Source organism: Diceros bicornis, chromosome 18 (assembly GCF_020826845.1).
Source record: "Diceros bicornis minor isolate mBicDic1 chromosome 18, mDicBic1.mat.cur, whole genome shotgun sequence".
NCBI lineage: Eukaryota > Metazoa > Chordata > Mammalia > Perissodactyla > Rhinocerotidae > Diceros > Diceros bicornis.
This window is the reverse complement of record NC_080757.1, coordinates 38926256-38945957: the sequence shown is the minus strand read 5'-3', so window position 1 is coordinate 38945957 and position 19702 is coordinate 38926256. Positions and strand designations below refer to the sequence as shown.

Genomic DNA, 19702 nt, shown 5'->3' with positions numbered 1-19702 from the left:
CCCACTGGCACCCAGTGAGCCCAGCTCACAGCCACTCCAGTCCTTGGGCTGCCCCTGCTCCTTAGGAAACAGCCTGGAGGGGCTGGTCTCTTGTTGCACTTGCTGTGGTCTGAACAGACGCCGGAGCCAGCCTGTCTGAGTGCAAATCCTGCCACAGACTACTTGAGTGACCTTGAGAGGTTCTTTAACATCTTTGTGCCTCAGTTTCCCAATTTGTACAATAGATCTAAAACTAGCACCTACCTCATGGGGTATTGTGGGGATTAAATGCGTTACTGCATTTAAAGCACTTGGAATAGTGCCGGCACAAGTAAGCATTCTCTCAAAGTGTGCTGTCATTTTTATGATTACTGTCACTATTGTGACATCCCACTAGACTGGATGCTACTTGGGGCTATGGGTGAATGAATGGATGAATGAATGAACAGTGTGTGCTCTGGCAGCTTCTTGCCGTCCCTCACCGGCAGGTACACTCCCATGCAGAGGTGTGGAATGGGTGCTGGGAAGATGGAGCTCTCCCCTGCAAGGCAGAAGGTAGAGCAGAGAGTGGCCGAGGGTTAGATAGGTGTGTAACACGTGCGTGAGCACACAGAGAGGAGGGCCAGGGCCTTCAGGCAAGTCTATGTGTGTATGTGCGTGCACAGGCACGTGAGCAACCAGCTGTATTGGCTCCTTCCATGGCTGAGGGGGTGATGTCCTGTCCTAGCCAACCCGGAGGGGGAGGGGTGGCAGGGAGACAGACGTGGTGTGGGTTGGGAGGGCAAGATTCAGGGCTAGGCTGGGGTAGGGCAGGTGCCTCGGCAGCCTCCCTCTCTATCCCTCGGCCTGCTCTCCTTCATGGACTCGCCTCTGACCCCGGCCCCGAGCCCTCTCGTTATAAAGCTTCTTCTTTTTGTTTCTCACTTGGTGCTCGTGGCAGCCTGTGCCATGGGCGTGATTGTCATCCCCATTTTAGTGATGAGGAAACTGAGGCTCAGAGAGGTAAACTGATGGGTCTGAGGTTGCATAGCTTGTGGGTGCAGGTGCCCCCTCCTTGACCCCTCCTCTGGCTGGCCCCCCTTCCCTGCCCTCTCCCCAGGCCTCGGGCCCCCACCATCCAGGCACCCTCCTGTCTCAGTTGCAGGACTGTGATGCCTGCGGATCTCCAGCATCCCTTTCCAGGCCAGCTAAGATCCTCTACTTGCTCTGCACACGTTCCTTCCTGTTCTGGCTTAAGCCCAGGCCCGAGGGCTGCTTGCAGGAGGACCTGGGAAGCCGGGTAGATCAGCCCGACACAAACAGTTCTGTCTCCAGAGGCAGCTGTGGGCCCCACCTGAGAGGGGGCAAGACGGCCCTGGCTTGGGGTCTGAGCTGGGGGCAGGATGCTTTCCTAGCCCTGGGCTCAGGTCCATCTCAGCCAGTGGGCATCTTGGGGAAGGCGTCTGGGGACTGCCTCTCTCCCTACCTTCTCCAGAGCATCTGGTTGAGATTAGAGGCGGAGAAGTGAGAGGGGGCCGGCAAGGGTCCAGCAGGCACCAGCAGCCAAGAATGACTTAATTGGATAAAATGTCTAATGACAAACCAGGGCCCCACAGCAAAGAGTCCTGGCCCCAGCCCCAGGCCTGGTCCTGGCCAAGCCTTTTCTCAACCTCTGTCCTTGCTGGCTCCCAAGAGTTACCTCCAGTATCGTGTCCTCAATTTTGCAGTGACTGAGCACCTACTGTTTGCTAGACACTGAGGATATACAGTTGCAGAAGATAGGGAGGGTCCTGGGGGAACCCAAGTTTACCAGGGAGACGGGCGGATAATTACAACACCAGGAGAGAGGGCTACATTCAGGAGCTCTGGGGAGTGGGTGGGGGCAGGCAGAGGTTGAGAAGGCATCCGACACAGGGTGGGCCTGAAATTGATGAAGAGCACAGGGCGTATCAGACCCACCTCTCTGGTGGTCTGTGTCCCATATACACGTCCATAGTAGGTGTGACAATATAAGACATGTCTTTGGGGGCACGAATCTTTCTAAAATGGAAAAACATGGTTTCTATGTCATTTAGAATAAATTTAACAACCTAGAGGGAACTAGAGAGAACATCGAGTCTAGGAATGGCTGCTAAGTGGCCTGTGTGTGGCTGCTTTCCAATCCTGTGCCCATGGCAGACCTTGCTAATTGATCTTGACAATCTTTCCTGCTAAACACAAAGGAAGCCTCAGAATTCATCTCAATTAGAGTGCTCCTGGCTGTCACTAATCGATTGGAGATGGCTTTTGAGATGAAACCTGTTTGCCATCCTTGATGGTGTGTAAGCTCTTTGTTTCATGGGGAGAATGACTTGCCCGAGTGTTTAAAGGTAGTGATAAGACTAAACAGTGGTCTCCCCTATGGAGACATCTTGGATTGTCACAACCTGGGGGGAGGTATACTGGCATCTGGTGGGCAGAGGCCAGGGATGCTGCTAGACATCTTACAATGCCCAGGACAGCCCCCAAAACAAAGAGTTATCCAGTCCAAAATGTCAATAGTACCAAGGTTCAGGAGCCCTGAACTAAAAGAACTCAGCTCTCTGACCTCTAGTCCCTGGAGTCCCCTGGAAGGTAAGATTATTTGCCATTTCTGGCGGGGAAATAAGGAACTGATTTGGAATGTTCCAGAGCAATGGCTCTCACCCTTGTCTACAGAGTTAGGTCCAGGGCTTCTCAAAAGCTCCTCTGGGGATCGTTTAAGAATCCTAATGCCCTACCACACCACAGAACAATCGTATCCGAATCTCTGGAGTGGGATCCAGACATCAGGAGTTTTTAAAGCTCCCTGGATGATTGCAGTGTGCAGCTGAGGTTGAAAATAATCACCCCTTTGGAGTTTTGAAACTTATTTGCATCCCTAACCCACCGTGTGACCTTCTTTAACCTCTGTGAGCTGCTGAATCCTGTCTGCAAAGTGGAGAGCATCATATCTTCTGTGGAGGGCCAGGGTGAGGACTAAAAGTGTTACGTGTGCAAAGTGCTTGGTGCGGAGCCAGGCAAATGGCTCTCGGCGCATGTTGTGTGTCACCTGTCCTGGTAGTCAGTGTCCCCAAAGTCAATGATGGCATAGGGTCGGGGCCTCTGCAGAGTAAGTGGACTGGTCCCCCTTCTGGATCTTCACTTTGGACTGCCAGGACTCATCTGTCTGTCCCCTTCTTCCAGGTCAGGATGCAGACCGAGGCTCTGGATGGTTCACGCAGGGCTGGAATCGGAGACCCCGAGAGAGCCCTGGGCAGGTGTCAGAGCCGGACAGGACCCAGCTGAGCCAGGACCTGGGTGGAGGCACCCTGGCCATTGACACACTGCCCGACAACGGGACCAGGGTGGTGGTGAGTGCTGGAGGAATGTGGAGGGGGAGGGAAGTGGCGGTGGGGATATCCCAAGGTGTCCCATGTACGCTCGTCAGACACACAAATCGCATATCCTTTGGGGTTGGCCCTGGAGGTCAGCGTGGAGAGAAGGATCCCAGGGAAGCGGATGGAAGCAGGTCCCAGCCTGGGTCATAAAATCTTAGCATCTCGGAGCTTCATAGGCTGCCTACCTACTTGTGGACCCAGAGAGGTGAAGAGACTTGTTCCAGGATGCACAGCATGTCCACAGGCTTCCTGACACTGGACTTATCCGTTGCCTAGGGCCTCCACTAAAAGCTGGATAAAGGTGGCATTATTAGTCTCATCCAGCTGCCGGCTCTGACCCCTCCCCCACCACATTTCTGCAGAGACTGTGTGGCCCCAAAGGGTTAATGGTTGCAGAGGCTTGGGCTGCTCAGCCTGAGGGCAGGGCACTCGAAGTGGAGAAGGCAATTAGGGTGAAGCTCCGGGAGAGAACCTCCGCTGCCTGGGGCAGTTCTGGGGGTGCGGTGCAGGGAGGCGGGGATCAAGGCCTGGAGGGAGGCAGTGCCCTCCTTGCAGTGTCTGGCCCTGCTCCCCAGCCGCTTCCTGGGAGACTGATGGAGGCCTCTGTGTGTCTATGGGTGAATCTATAATTATGTGTGCGTGTCAGAGAGAGTGCGTTTGTACGTGTGTCTGAGGGTTTTTGTGTATTACGTACATTCGCCTGTGTGTCTGTCACTGTGGGCTGTGTGTGAGTGTCTGTGATGAGTGAGTCGGCATGTGTGTGTGACTGAGTGTGCTCATGGCCGTGTGTGGAGAGGGTGGATTCTCAGGATGCAGAAAAACTATGAAACAAGAAGAAGCAACAAGAGGCTGTGCTTCTTGGCATATATTTCTTTATGTTTTAATAATGATTTTTTTTTTTAAATCAAAGAAGTGCATGCAGGTAGTCAAAAAGGTCAAATAGTGCTAAAAACAGAAAATGAAACACCGCAGTCCCACCTGCCCGGCCCCTCCTGCCCGCCCCTCACTCAGGAGGTGCCACTTTGGCCGTTTCTCCTGGCTGTTGCCTCCATATTTCTAAGTAATTCGCTTATATCGCTGCCTCTTGATTAATCCGTTTAGACCTTATCTGTTGACTGCCTGCTGTGTAGATGAAGATTTACCTTTTATATAGTACTGCCCCGAGCATCCTTTTACACACTCAATGTTTTTGTTAAATCCATGTGTTCTGCTTTGTATCATTATAATAGTGTACACATTTTTCACCAGGAATCCAAGCAGGGTAATAACGTTGTTGACTTTCTTGTATGATTTTTGTTTTTCCTAAATCCTTGCCCCGCACCCTCACACCCCCACCACTTGTGTAGTTCTCTGTACTTACAATGGCTATATTCTTACACATCTTACACAAATTACAATTTTGGGTGTGGTCAAATCTGTCAGTTCTTTTTTTTCCCCCTGGAAACCCCTCTCCTGTCGGCCTGCTGCAACCTGGCCTGGCTCCTGGCTGGCCTGCCCCGCAGCCCTCCCGGGACCCCCCTTTCCTTCTTCCTTGGAACAGGACCACCTGTTCTCCTGATCCTATGTCTTCTCTTTCCTGCCCCACTGCTGGTTTGTTTAGCTTCCTGAGAAGGGTTACACAGGAGGACAGATTCTTCTGAGAGCTTGCACATTTTAAAATGCCTCCATTCTGTCCTCACACTGGATTGATGGTTTGGCTGAATTCCAGATTAAAAATAATTTTCCTTCAGAAGTTGGCAGGCATCTCACCATTGTCTTCTGGCTTCTGATGTCACTGTTGGGAGACTTGATGTCACTCTTATGCCCCATCTTTGTATATACCTACTTTCCCCTACCTCGGGAAGCTTCCGGGCTGCTCTCTGGAACCCCAGCATTCTGAAAGTGCAGTGATGGCCTCTGCTCTGGCTCTGTTTCTTTCACCACACTGGACATTTGAAGGACTGTTTCCATCTGGAAACTTATATTCACCACTTCTGGAAAGTCTTCTTGCTTTATTTCTTCGATAATCTTCTCCCTACCATATTCTCTTCTTTCTACGATTCCCCTCGATTAGACGTCCGTCTCGGCCATTGATCCTTGAACTTGCTTCTCTCTTCTGCTGTCCGTCCCTTTTGCATTTTTTGTTGTTCATTTGTTAGTTTGCTTGTTGTTGGTGTTGGTGTTCCACGTTCTCAACCTTATGTTCTTAATGTTACTGATTGTTTTCTACTATCATAATTTTAATTTCCAAGAGCTCTTTATTATTTTCTGATTATTTATTTTCTTAAAAAAAAAAAAAAGCCTGTTCTTGTGTCGTGGATGTATTATCTTCTCTCTCTAAAGATACTTAAAAATTTTTAATATTTTTGTCCTCTCTGCATCATTTTTTTCTTTTTTCCATGGGAGAGAGTTTAATGCAGAGACAGTTTACACAGGAGTGGGCAGGTGAAGGAAGACAACAAGGGATGGGGAAGCACTTCCAGATCAGCAGCAGCACGGAGCAGCGAAGACCTCAGTGCTTGAGCTGGCAGGGAGGGCGGTTACCCGCAGGAGCTGCTACTTCCTCTGCAGGAGGGACCACTGGACGGGAGCTGTAGCAGCGGGGGGTGTGAGAGGGACCAGTGCCAGCCTGCTGCCTGGGAGGGAGGGAGCAGGGTAATTTTTCTGCATCATTTCTGTGACTGATTTTTCCTTTGACCTCAGCTTCCGACGTGGCTTGGCACCATTACTGATCCTGTCTCTATTTAAAATTTCGATATTTTCTTCATCATGGATTTTTTTGCATTAATTTTGACTTTAAAATATTGCCTTGTGCCGGCCCCGTGGCTTAGCGGTTAAGTGCGGGTGCTCCGCTGCTGGCGGCCTGGGTTCGGGTCCTGGGCGTGCACTGACACACCGCTTCTCTGGCCATGCTGAGGCCGCGTCCCACATACAACAACTAGAAGGATGTGCAACTATGACATACAACTATCTACTGGGGCTTTGGGAAAAAAAAAAAAGGAGGAGGATTGGCAATAGATGTTAGCTCAGAGCAGGTCTTCCTCAGCAAAAAGAGGAGGATTAGCATGGATGTTAGCTCAGGGCTGATCTTCCTCACGAAAAAAAAAAATATATATATATATATATATATTGCCTTAAACTATTCTCTATCTTGATGGCTGAGTCTGTTGGTGCCACCTTACATGTGGCCCTTGAGGCCAGTGCCTCTCTAGCTTCACCCTAATCCCACCCTGAGGTAGAACGTCAGAGGACACAGCCCCACTCACTTCCCATTCTGCCCTGTTTTCTCCATCCGGCAAAACCCAGGAACCATGGTGGGCTGGTAGAGCGGAAGGCCAGGGCAGACGGGGTACCCTGAGTGAGGGGACACGTGCAGGCTCACCGCTTTACATCCCCCGGCTTTGTTGGGCCATCTAAAGAACTGATACTTGCTCTGGGCCAGACACCATGATCAGAGGGCCATGTCCCAGGCTGTGCAGAGAGAACATTGCAGAAGAGAGCCACAGAGATGCAGACTTCTGGAAGCAATTGTCTGTGGGCGTTCAGAAAGGGCAGTGGGGATCATTAAGAGCCAGTATGGATTCAATAACCTCAGAGCTTAAAAAACAACACCAATTCTCAGGCTCCACCCTGGACTGACTGGTTCAGAAACACTGCAGATGGAGCCCGGGTATTTGTTTCTTTAAAAGTACCCCCATGTGATTCTGATGGTTATCCTGGTGTGGAAACTTCTGATCTGTAACGTTTCAAACCAATTTTAAAATCGGTTACTAGATTGATCACCAGAACATGAGACTTTCTCAGGCACCATGTGGCTGTACTTGACCGCAAGACTTTCACCATTCCTGGGGTTTCGTGGCCCCCTCAGCAGCCACACAGCAAGAGTCCACGTGAAAGAGGAAGGCCACCGTGGCAGGAGGCTACCCCCAGCTCTGCCCAGAAGATAGGAGGATCAGACTTCCAGATCAGACTTCCGTCTTAGCTGGAAAAGAGTTCAAATGTCAGATCAGGAACTGGAAGACCTCCTCGGCTGGCTGAATGAGAGTTGGCCTCACGCCAGATGAAATTACCAGAATAAATGTAAATACTGGCACTTAAGTTTAAAGTTAGGTGGGACAGATGTGGCTTAGCAGCAGTTCATGAGGAAAAGACTTGGGGCTCCTCACTGCCTGTGGGCTGATGATGAGTCAGGAGTGTGAAGTGGCTGCCAAGGACGGAGGTGGGAAGCCAGCTGTGTTCATGGAAACCCACGGAAACCCATGAAACCTGGGGGCCAGAGCTGGGGCTCTGGGGTTACTGTGGGGTATTTCTTGGCCTGAGCAGCAGAGGGGCTTGTGCCCCATCTTAGATGGCTATCTAGATACCAGAGGAGTCCAGAATGGTTGAGGGAGTGTGGGGTATTTAGCCTGGTATGGAGAAGGTTCTAGATGTGGCTGTCTTCTAACAGCTGCAGGGCTGAGACTGGGGCAGAGGGAGGAGACTATTTTTCTCCATAGCAATTATCCCTTCCTGCACTGAATTATCTATTTATTTGTTTATGTTGCCTGTCCTCCCCTGGAACTGAAGCACCGTGAGACACGGGACTGTTTTTTACGGTCGCCAGTGCCCAGCACGTGGTAGGAGCTCCTTTTGTGAAGGAACTAGAGAAGTAGGGATTTTCCCATCGCCTCCAAAGACAGGGTTGTGGAAGAGAAGAGGTTGTGCCCGGGGTAGTCGTTGGACTCAGTGGCCTCTAAGGACCTCAGCTCTTCTGAGTCTCAGGCTCCCACACACATAAGAGAACGTCAGTGCTTACATCCGTCAGAACATGTGTGCGTCCGCCACCCGGCGGGTCTCGTGCCCGAATCCTCAGAGGGGCCTGCACTCCATCCTGACTCCGCCTGGAGCCCCTTAGGCCTTGCACTGAGCAGTATTCAACCCGAGACGCTGATGGTCACCCCACTTCAGCTCAGCCAGCCTCAACACCACTCCATGCCTCCCCCCACCAGGCTGTGTGCCCACCCTGACCTGGACAGTGGGCAGCCTCAGCCCCTCAGGAGCCCAGCAAAGGGGCCCAGAGAGGCCTGCTTCTCCCACCTGCATCTGTGGTCAGCGTCTCTGAGAGCTGGGGTCTCCTTGGCTGGAGGAAACCTGATCTAGACAACAGCTTGGCTGCAAAGGGCAGGCCAAGAGGGGAGTGGCAGGAAGGGGACATTTCAGCACGTTTGGATTGGTCTGTTGCAGTTTTCTTGGATCTCAACAGGAAGACATTTCCACTGTTTATCCACATCACAGCCTGGGCGGTGCTAACAGGAACCAGGCTCTTGGTTCCTTTGCTCTGGGGCGATATCAAGGGGCTGAGGCCCTGGCAGGTGGGCTGCCGTTCCCTTTGTCTCCCCCTACACTCACCCAGTCCCCCCTTATCTTCCTTCATTGCTCCCCAGTACTCCTTCCTGGCTGCAGCTTCCCTTCTGCCTCAGTCCCTCTGGCCCAGCTCCCTCAACTGGGCCCCTCTGCCCAGTCCCCATCCCAGGCCTTCTGTGGACCAGCCCTCTCTGACCATCTTCCCTTCTTGCCCCATCAGGCCCAACCCTTTCTTCCCAGTCCCTCAGCCCAGCCCCCCTGCCCAGCACTCCCTGCCCAGACTCCTGCCCAGATCCCCTAACCACCTCTCCTGCCCAGCCCCCCTGCCCAGAACCCCTGCTCAGCCTCCTGCCCACCTCTCCTGCCCAGCCCCTCTGCTCAGCTCCTTCTGCCCAGCACCCCTTGCCTGGACACCTCACCGCAATGCTCCTTCCAGCTCAGATCCTCTTGCTTTGGAGGCCTTGAGGCTTCCAGCCCGCACTCCCAGGGTGAGCTGGCAGCTCCAAGGGCCCTGGTCAGAGCCATCTCCTTGGATTTTATTCTCACACCCACTCTACTACCACATCCCAATGGAAATAGGACTCTTGTCTGGACTCAAGCTTTCCAGAGATTTTCCACCAAGACCCATCCTGAGGCCCTGGGGACTCTGGGAATTTTGAGGCAGAGGGAGGGGTTGGGGAGAGCCACAGTGCTAGGTCAGAGACCCTGGGATGTGCCACGATTTATTCCCCAAGAGGCTGGAAGGGGGAGGCCTTGGACAAAGGTTCTCTTCTAGCTTGGGGATTTCCAAATCCTAGTCCAAGTTTTTCTCGGTTCTGTGGTTCACGTCTTGGCCAGAGTTTGGGAGGAACCAAGTTTAAGAACATTCATATTTGGAGGTTCCCTCCATAATAGAAAAGTTTCACTCCATAATAGAAAAGACTCTCTCCTCCCACCCCAGCCTTCCCCCTGGCCCAGCTTCCCTGAATTCCTCTCCACTCTGGCCCAAGCAGGACTTCCCAGCTCGTCTACCACCATGGCAGGCCCAGGGAGGCTGAGGGGCCCTGCAACGGGCAGGCCCTGCGTTGTCCAAGACAGAGGGACCGTGAGAGGGACAAGTGAGGGAAATGTCTGCCTGGTTTCTACAACCTCCCAAAGGAGGCACCTCCCAAAAGGAGACCCCTAGAAGGCCCCTCCCCAGATCTAAGGGCCTAGGGGAGATGGGACAGTCGGACAGCCTCGTAGCACGGACACGCGAGCAACAAGCAGTGCTCATTGAGGAACCCCAGCATGCCCGTGCGCTTAGGGGAAGGGATGAGGTGACGAGGCCCATAGGGGAAGACTCTGGGAGTAGATTGTGAGGTGACTGGAGGGAGGGGAAAGTTGGGAGCTGAATTTTAAAGAGAGAAAAAAGATTTTGTGAGAAGAAGGAGTGTACAGGGAGGTGGGAGATGGAGTCCAGATGTCCAGTCCCCAGCACTGTGGAAAGAGTCTGGCAGTCCTGGCCCCTGATCTTGGCCCTGGCACATACCAGCTGCATGACCTTGGGCTGGACACTTAACCCCTCATTTAATGAATCTGGTGGCACAAGCCCCTGCTAGCTTCAAATTTCCCAGTGGGGCGGTAGATACTGATCTCATGAGGTTGAGATTCAAGAGCAAAATGTGACAAGGCACATGATGGGTTCTCAGTCCCTGTTGTCTCTGCTCCCCCTTCTGGGCTCAGTAAGTGTCCCTGTTGCCTCTGCTGGCTGCTCTGCCCTAGGTGGTCCATCTCCCACGCAGGTCCCTCCTAGTGACCCTTTTCCTTTTCTTTGGGCAGGTTGGTTGGTTGGGTGGGTGGGTAGTTTCTTTCTTGCTTGCTTGCTTGCTGAGGTGAGATTCATATAACATAAAATTAACCATTTTAAAGTGAGGTGCGTTTAATACATTCACAGTGTTGTGCAACCATCACCTCTATCTAGTTCCAAAACATTTCCATCACCCCAAAAGGAAACCCTGTATCCTTTAAGCAGTTGCTCTCCATTCCTTTCTCCCTTCAGCCCCTGGCAACCACCAATCTGTGTTCTGTTTCTATGGATTTACCTCTTCTGTATATTTCATATATAAATGAAATCATACAATATACGAGCTTTTGTGTCTGGTTTCTTTCACTAGCATAATGTTTTCGAGGCTCACCCATTTTATGGCTGAATAATATTCCTTTGTATGGATATACCATAGTTTGTTTATCCATTAGTTTGTTGATAGACACCAGGCTGTTTCCTTCTTCTGGTATTGTGACTAGTGCTGCTGTGAACATGTATACATGTATGTGTTTGAGTTCCTGTTTTTAACTCTTTAGGGTATATTCCTAGGAGTGGAATTGCTAGGTCTTATGGTAATTCTGTGTTTAACTTTTTGAGGAACTGCCAAACTGTTTTCCACAGTGACTGAACCATTTTACATTCCCATCAGCAATGTATGAGGGTTCCAATTTCTCCACATCCTTGCCAACACTTATTTTCCTTTTTCTTTTTTTTTAAATGATAGTCATCCTAGTGGGTGTGAGGTGGTGTCTCATTGTGGTTTTGCTCTGTGTTTCGCTAATGACTAATGGTGTTGAGCATCTTTTCATGTGCTTGTTGGCCATTTGTATATCTTCTTTGGAGAAATGTCTATTTAAGTCTTTTCCCCATTTTTTTTCTTTTGCCCATTTTTTTAATTTTGTTGTTTGTCTTTTTGTCTTGGGCAACTTTCTTAATCCCTCTGGGCCCATTTCTTCATTGTCAAATGGGGATGCTATTGCCTAAGTGTAATTGCAAAGGTGTTGCCCAGTAATTGACCCAAAGGTCCTGGCGCGGGGTCAGGAATGATAAACATTAGCCGACTCTGATTTAGGCTCTGGTCTAGGGTGACCAAACATCTGGGTTTTCCCAAGATGGTTCTCATTTTAGCACTGAATGTCCAGCATCCCGGGAAATCCCTCAGTCTCAGGAAAACTGGGACAGTTGGCCACCCTACTCTGGTTCCAGGTACGGTAGATGGTGGGTATCCTTGCCACATCATCCCTCTAAACCTCAGTTTCCCCATCTGTAAGGTGGGACTGAGAATGCCTCATAGAGTTGTTATAAAAATCAGTTGAGCTAATTGGTTGAGAAAGTTAACCAGAAAGGTCTGGGAAGAGAGGGTAGTGCTTTTCCCCCAGATCTTACCTGGAAGAACAAAAATAGGATCCCTGCAACAGAAGAGGATTTCCTGGCCTGGAAGCCTCAGGGGCTACTCTTCATATCCTCACTACTCCTCAAAGTGTGGTGGGGGAGCAGCAGCACCTGCAGCACCTGGGGGCTTGTTAGAAATGCAGAAGCTCAAGCCTCTCAGACCTGCAGAGTCAAACTCTGATTCCCAGGTGATCCATATGCACATTACAGTTTGAGAAGCACTGCTTTATGGCAGGGGAAATAATCCAGGATACGGAAAGCACATCAATAAATTCATCACAGTGATATTTATGAGAGCCTAAAAATTGGAAGCTACCTAAATGCCCAACAATAGGGAAATGGCTAAGAAAATGGTGGGTTTTCTTCTGAGTAGATGGGCATAAAGCCATTATAAGTGGTGGTTAAAAGACCACGTCCAACATCAAAAATAGATACCTACTGCTTTAGGTATCATGAAACGTGACAGAGACAGTCCACACAACTGGATGATCAGCAGGATTATAACCATGTGAAATTATACACATATGAAAAAGACCAGAAGGAAGTACAGCATGGGACCAGAGGAGGGATGGGGGAGGCCTGCTTTTGCTTTCCTTTTTCCTGTTGTCCTTGTTCTCTGTGGTATATGATATATATTTATGCTATCAAAATCTCTGGTGGGCTGATACTCCTCCAAAAGCACTGATGTTGAATCAGTGCCAGGATAAGATGATCCTTCCACTTCCGTGAAGTGTTGGGGGCATTAACAAATGCTTCGTCTAGAAAGCCAGTCCACACCCTCTTTCCAAGCCTGCTCCAAAGCCCCACTTCCAGCCCCTTTTTTTGGTGAGCCTCACCCACCAGACCCCTCTTCACCCCGGGCCCTCAGCACTGATGCAGGTGCCCCTTTGTCTAGCCTGGTTAGATCAGGGGACCGGCTTTCTGCACTTCTGAGATGACAGGTATTCTACGTGGGTTTATTTCTACCTGAGGCTCGAATTCCTCTAGAGGGTGGATGGAGGTCACTGTGCAGATACGTGAGGTAAGGGAAAATAATAACAACAGGTAACATCAAAGAGCCCTCCCTGAGGGCTGGCCTCATTCTATGGCCTGATATTTAATCTACTCAACTACCCCAGGAGGCAAGGTATCCTGGAACAGAGAGGTGAAGTGCTTGCCCAAGGTTGCACAGCTAGCGAGTGGCAGAGCCAGGACAAGAACCCAAGTCTTTCTAATTTTGGAGTCCTTGGAGACAGAAATGAGCGACACGTTGGTCCAGACAGAGAGTGCTTCTTGACCAGCGCTTTTCAAACTTTATTGTGCAAAAGAACCTCCCGGGAAGCTTGTTCAAATGTGGATTTTGATCCGTCAGGTTTGGTGATGGGCCCAGGATTCTGCATTTCTAGTGCGCTCCCAGGCGATGCTGATGCTGCTGGTCCCTGGGGTACATTTTGAGTGGCAGGGATCTAAAAAACATTCCTGTTGGTCTTGTAAGACCTCGTGGAATGGTGGAGGCAGGGAATGGGATGTCCCTCCCCCAGTAATCCTGTCAGCGCCTCCTGGCTTGGAGCCAGCTGCCTGGAACACCATCCTGACAAGCCTGGCTGGCTGGCTGGCTAGGCCTCTGCAGCAGGCCCTGCAGGGTGCCCTTGGTTGCTTGCCTCGGCATTTCCACCTGCCAGTTGGCTGGCAGGTGACGGGCCGATGGTGACAGCTTAGCCGGAGTTCCTGTCCAGAAACGTCCTGAGCTCAGCCAAGGTAAATGCTGCCCTGCTGTCAGAAATGAAGTGCCTGGCAGGCTCCGGGCATGAATAATCGAGGTAGAAGAGACACTGTAAGAATAGACATTTCGGATGGAGCTGGGAGTGGTTTTGAGGAGGCAGCCTCCACAATCAAGACCTTTCCTGGAAAGGTGCAACAAAACCATCATCACGGCTGCAATTATCAAACACCTACTGTGGACCAGGCACTGGGCTAAGGGCTCTACATTGATATATTTTGTCTAATCCTTTCAAGAACTCTGTGAGAAAGGTTCCTGATGAGGGAGCTGATGCTCGGAGGGAAGAGTCATATTTGGCACCAACTATTATGTAGTGGAGCCGGTTTTTGAACTTGGGTCTGTTTGACTGCACAGCCCCTTTGCTTGATCCTACAGCAGTGGTTTTCAAATTGCTCTCCATGGAACCCTAAGGGTTCCCAGAGGTGCTTCACGGGCTGCGGTGGGATGGAGGATGGTGGAGAAGGAAGTAGCTACAGGCCGGATTCCAGGCCCTTCTCTTTACTTCCTTCAGAGTGGCTTTACTTTGATGTGATTTATGTATTCAACTTCCATAGTAGATTAATTGGAAGAAAGGATTTCATGGCCAAAAATGTCTGAAATCCACATCATGCTGCCTCCCAAAACGAATGTGGGTTATTGACTAGGGCTTCTTGCACGCATTTCAAGGAAACAGTTTCCTTTGGGGGACTTGCCAAGTGGTCTGGCTCCTGCTATGCTCCCTGACCCTCTTCAGTGTCAGGTCACCCCCATCATAGCTTCTAGCCTCCTGCCCACAGTGCCTGGAGGGCTGCCCTCTGGGGTAAAGGGACTGTCCCACAGACAGCAAGTCAAATGTGGTGACAGGCTGTGAATTGGGTGAATTCCTCAGGCGAGTTCACTGCCAGGCACGGCCGCTAAATCCTTTTTAAGAGACACAGATTACAGGGGCTGGCCCGGGTGCCGTAGCAGTTAAGTTTGCGCACTCCGCTTCGGCAGCCCGGGGTTCGCTGGTTTGGATCCCAGGAGCACACTGACACACTGCTTGTCAAGCCATGCTGAGGCGGCGTCCCATATAAAGTAGAGGAAGATGGGCACGGGTGTTAGCCCAGGGCCAATCTTCCTCTGCAAAAAGAGGAGGATGGCAACAGATGTTAGCTCAGGGCTAATCTTCCTCACAAAAAACCAAGCAAACAAAAACAAACAAACAAACATAAAAGAGACACAGATTACCATGAAGAAGCCCTCAGATTGCCTGGCCTGAGGAGGCTGCTTAGAACCTCGTATTAATTAGGTTACAGATTCAGCCTTTGTAACCAAAGCCCAACTGATGAGGAACTTAGACGCAAGAGAAGTTTATTCTTCTCTCTCATGTAGTATGAGCATAACTAAGCAGGGGTTGATGTAGGGTCTCCATGGTGTTGGGGACCCAGGTTCCCTCTACAACATGTACCTTCCATGATGTGGTCCAAGATGGCTGTTTCAGCTCCCACCATCGCATCTGCATCCCAACCAATGGGAACTAGGCAAGGTGAGGGCCCCCCATTCCTACTGAGGGCAATCATTCTGCTCATCTTCCATTGGCCAGGTGTAGTCATGTAGTCACCCCTAGCTGTAAGGAGGGCTGGGAAATGTAGTCTAACTGGGTAGTCAGGCACCTCACTAAAACTCAGAGGTTCTGCTACTAAAGGAAGAAGGGGAGAATGGTTATTGGGAGACATTTATCAGTCTTTGCCACGGGTGGACTTCCACTATCAAAACTGCCGGTGTCGGTGGCAACATGATCAGGGACCTGCAGTGGCAGATGATAAGCACCCCCAAGGTTGGTAAATTCTCAGCCACATGACTCTTTTCCCCAGTGGTCAGTCAAGAAGCCAACAGCAATTGACTTTGTAGAAGAAAAAACATGATGGCCAGTGTGTTGCCAGGGAAAAGTTCTAGAAATTTGTTTTCTCATTTCTCTCTTCCCATTCAGATTCTCGCTGTCTGTGCTGCTGAGGGACTGTCTGCGGTATCCCTGGAAGTCCTTCCTCTGATCATACCATGAGCAAGACTGTTCTAGTTAATGCTCTTTTGGTTCTGAGGAGCTGTTCGAGCTGTCTCAGGAGGAAGGTTTATAGTGAGGGTGCAGAGACGGATCATGGGATCCAAGAGCTGGAGATGAAGGGCAGCCTGACCTCAGAGACCCTGCAAGCTTTGGGAACCAGGGCTGCTTTCTCTGTCTCTCCAGGCCCATCTCAATTCTTGTCTCTTTGTCACTTGTCCAGCATATATTTATTGAAGCCAAATGCATGTAAGGTCTTCCTTCTTTCTAGGGACCAGCAGTCACACTTAGGACAAGGCCCTGATGACAGCAGTCACCCGTGTTCCACACTTCCTGCCCTGTTGGAGTCTCAGTCACTTGATCTAACACATTTCCTCTGCGTTTAAGCCGGGAGGAGCCACCAGGGTTTCTCTTTTTTGCCCTGAAAGCATCTCCCTGGCTAGTTTCACTTCCTCAGGGAAGAGCCTGAGGAATCAGGAGACGCCTTCTTGTGTGCAGGAGGTCCCGGCTATGGGCATGCTTCCCATGGCCTTAGATTCCCAGAGGAGGTAGCTGGTTCCTTCACGAGTGGCTTTTGTGTCACCTGCCATCGGTGATGGGGGAGGATGCTGTCATTGTCAGAGCCACACTGCACATTCTCAGCACCGCCTCTGGCACCATCAGCTGTGGGATCCTGGTGACTGAATTCATTCAGCAAGCAGATCCCTGATACTCACCGTATGCCAGGTGCCAAGCCCTGCGCTAGGTAGCTGCTAGGGGTGAGGAGATGAACGTGACACGGTCCCTGAGCTCTGTGCTCCATTAGGGACCCACACTGGTTCTTCTGATGTGAGCGATTTTAACCAATGACTGATAAGTGGCCCAAGTCACCTTCCAGTGGGGCAGTTACTTAAAGATTTGAGAAACAGTGGACAGAAGAAAAGTCACTGTCTTTGAGTGAGAGTGACCTGGTTTCAGAGGGTTATGTGGGCCTTACTTTCCCCACTTATATAATGGGACTAATTTTGGTACTCACCTCCCAGCGTTGTCATGCAGTGATGCATTTGAAATGCCCAGCACAACTGTCGCAGCTCTGCAGATGCCGGCTTCCCTGCTCCTTCCTCCCATTCTTTCAACAACACCCCCCCGCCCACCACAGACTTTGTTCTGGGAAGTCGTCCCCTCCTCTGTGGGCTGCAGTTTGGCCTCACCCGTCACCATGGAGCCTCCCAAGGCCAGGGCTCTGAAGAGACGCAGCTCCCAGCTTCACTGTCCTGGGGGTAATCAAAGTCACTCTGTGCTGGGACAGGTGGTCTGTTGGGGCCTGACTGGGACTTGTGGCAGATTCTGCATGGCACTGCCCCTGAGGCAGTCCTCCCCCGGGCACGCCTGCTGCACTTGGCACTTCTGAGGCCTGAAGCAGAGCGTCAGCCTTGCCCTCCTGGCCTGAGCAGGGGATCTGTAGATGTCGAGGCCGTCACTCTCCTGGGGATCTGCTGACTGGCTGGAGAGACTCTCTGCCTGGGAGTTGGAGGCAGCAGCTCCTTTAATTTCTGACTCTCCTTGAGTCAGCATAGGTGACAAATTTGTGTCAGTTAAGAGGTGCCGTTGAGGGCTCCTTGGGAACTCCAAGAATGAAGTGATTCTGTCCAAGGAGCCACCAATGGCTCCTCAGCGGAGCAGCATGGGCTGGGGCTGTGGACTGTTCGTCCTTCATGGGAAGCAGAGGACTCGGAGCAATGGGCCGGGGAGACGCGTCCCCAGTCCCCCCACCCATTGCCTCTTAGGTGAGGCAGCAGGGGACACGTCAGCGTCTGTTTGGGTTTCACAAGTGCAGAGCGTGGCTTCTGTCCAGGGCTCTCATTTCCAACGCTTGGAGGTTTGTGAAAGCTCTCACCAGGCAAGTCCCAGGAAGCAGGTGATGGAAACCAGACCCTTCTCCAAGCCTCTGAGCAGCTGTTTTAAGCACACGCCTGCTCAGGTTCCTAGGTGGGAGCTGTGTTCAGTTGACTCCCACTGTGCCTGAGACACCTGCTCACCGTCTGCCGCTGTCCTGCTGTGTTTGTACTGCCATCCCATCCTGGTCACCGGTGTGCATGGTGGTAGCAATTAAACGGACAAAGGATGAGCAGGCCTTCAACAAACTATGCTTTATGGTCATTCATTCATCAACAAATCCTCAATCCAGTTGAGCACACACTCTGTGCTTAAACACCATAGGTAAAGGCTGACCTCACCTGTGGGGAACTTATGGTCTTCCAGGAAAGGCAGGTGTGGAGATAACGAGTCTAAAAGCCAAGGGAATCATCACAAATGTGCAACACATTGAGAGGGAGAAGCCCAAGGTGTGATGAGAGTGAATGGGGACGTCAGGGAGGCGCTTCTGAGGAAGTGACCACTGAGCTGAGGCTGGAAGGACAAGGGGGAGTTGGCTTCTGAACAGAGTGAGAAAGAGGTTTTGAGGCACAGGAGGTACCAAGGTCCTGAGGCAGACAAGCACTTGGTGATTTCAGGAACTGGGAGAAGCACAGTACAGCTGGAGGGCAGAGACCAGGGGAAGAGGGGGAGGTGGTGGGTGGGGGCCAGACTGCTATGCATTAGGAAGGATTTGTGTTTGCGTGTAACAGAGGGCTGAATCCAGGGACTCAATGAGCATCCCTTCAGCATATCATCAAGGACCCAGGTTCCGTCCAACTCTTCACTCCACCATCCTTAGGGTGTGGCTCTTGTCCTTATCCTCACAAGATGGCTATTGAAGCTCCAGCCATCATATCTGCAGTCCAGGCAGGAATAAGGGAAAGGGGAAAGGCAAGAAGGATCAACAGTCAAATCCGGCCTCTTCAAAAGGCTCCACTAGAACCTTCAGTTTATCTCATTGGCCAGCCTGTGCAGGAGCCCTTAAGACATCCAAGGAATGAGGTTTTTTAGCTGGCTATATTGCTGCTTGCTACAAAATCAATGTTCTGTTAATAAAGAAGAAGGAGAAATGGATATTGGATAGGCAATGTCCAGAGTCTGCCCCACAGGGCCTTGTAGGTTGTGATAAGGAGTGTGGCCTTCATTCTGAGCGCAGCTGGGGAGCCAAAGAATGTTCTATGCAGGGTGGTGACACGGAAAAGGGAGACAACTCAGGGTTGCCTCGTTTGAACCACAGCAGCACACACCTGTGGGCATGTGTACTGGCTTCCTAGGGCTGCCATACACATTACCACAAACTTGGTGGCTTAAAACAACAGAGATTTATTCTCTCACAGTTTTGAGGGCTCGAAGTCTGAATCAGGGTGTCAGCATGGCCATGCTCCCTCTAAAGGCTCTAGAGAAGAATCCTTCCTTGCCTCGTCTAGCTTCTGGTGGCTCCTGGCAATCCTTGGTGTCCCTTGGCTTGTAAACTGCATCACTCAAATGTCTGCCTCTGCCGTGACATGGCCCTCTTCCCTGTGTCCCCTCTGTGTCTCTGTATCCAAATTGCCCTCTCCTTTCTTTCATGAGGACACCCGACATTGGATTTAGGGCCCGGCCTAACCCCATCTTAACTTAATTGCATCTGCAAAGACTCTATTTCCAAAAGCGGTCACATTCAGAGGTGCTGGGGTCAGGACTTGAAGTCACCTTTTTGCGGGACATGATTAAACCTGCTACCGCAGGCAAAGGACTGGGCGGCGGCCTGGACGCTGCTTCACTGAGTTGGGCCGCCGGTTTTCCCCTCACCCATAGAGCATAAGAGACAGCTCAGGACTTAGGGAAGCAGGTGTATTTCCAAAGTTTTGATGCAGTGCCTGGCACCGGTTCCTCCTTCTCTTATAAAAGGGCAGAGGAAGGGTCTGGGCTCTGGGCACAGGCCTCGGCTCACCTCTGCAAACACTTCTCGAGCACCGAGGATGCAAGGACCTTGAGCCAGGGGTGCAGAGGTGATCTCATCCCTCTCTGCATGTCAGGGGCTCATAGTTTGGGGGATGGGGAGGAGTAGACATTTAAATGATGGGCTGAATGACATCTAAACTTGGTTTCCTTTCTTCAGGCAAAATTTTAGGCTAACTGATGTTCTTTAATAAACCACGTTTTTGTTTGAACTGGGTGGGAGTGGGGCG

The 19702-nt window shown here is 51.1% G+C and overlaps 1 protein-coding gene across 2 annotated transcripts in view; it reads left to right on the top strand.

The window, feature by feature from the left end:
- The window catches only part of PLXDC1 (plexin domain containing 1), a 60656-nt gene that overhangs the window by 5072 nt on the left and 35882 nt on the right, over positions 1-19702 (top strand). For both annotated transcript variants that reach the window (XM_058560826.1, XM_058560825.1), the window contains exon 2: positions 3163-3329. In XM_058560826.1, the coding sequence (XP_058416809.1) occupies positions 3163-3329 (167 nt within the window). The remainder of the gene's footprint in view (positions 1-3162; positions 3330-19702) is intronic.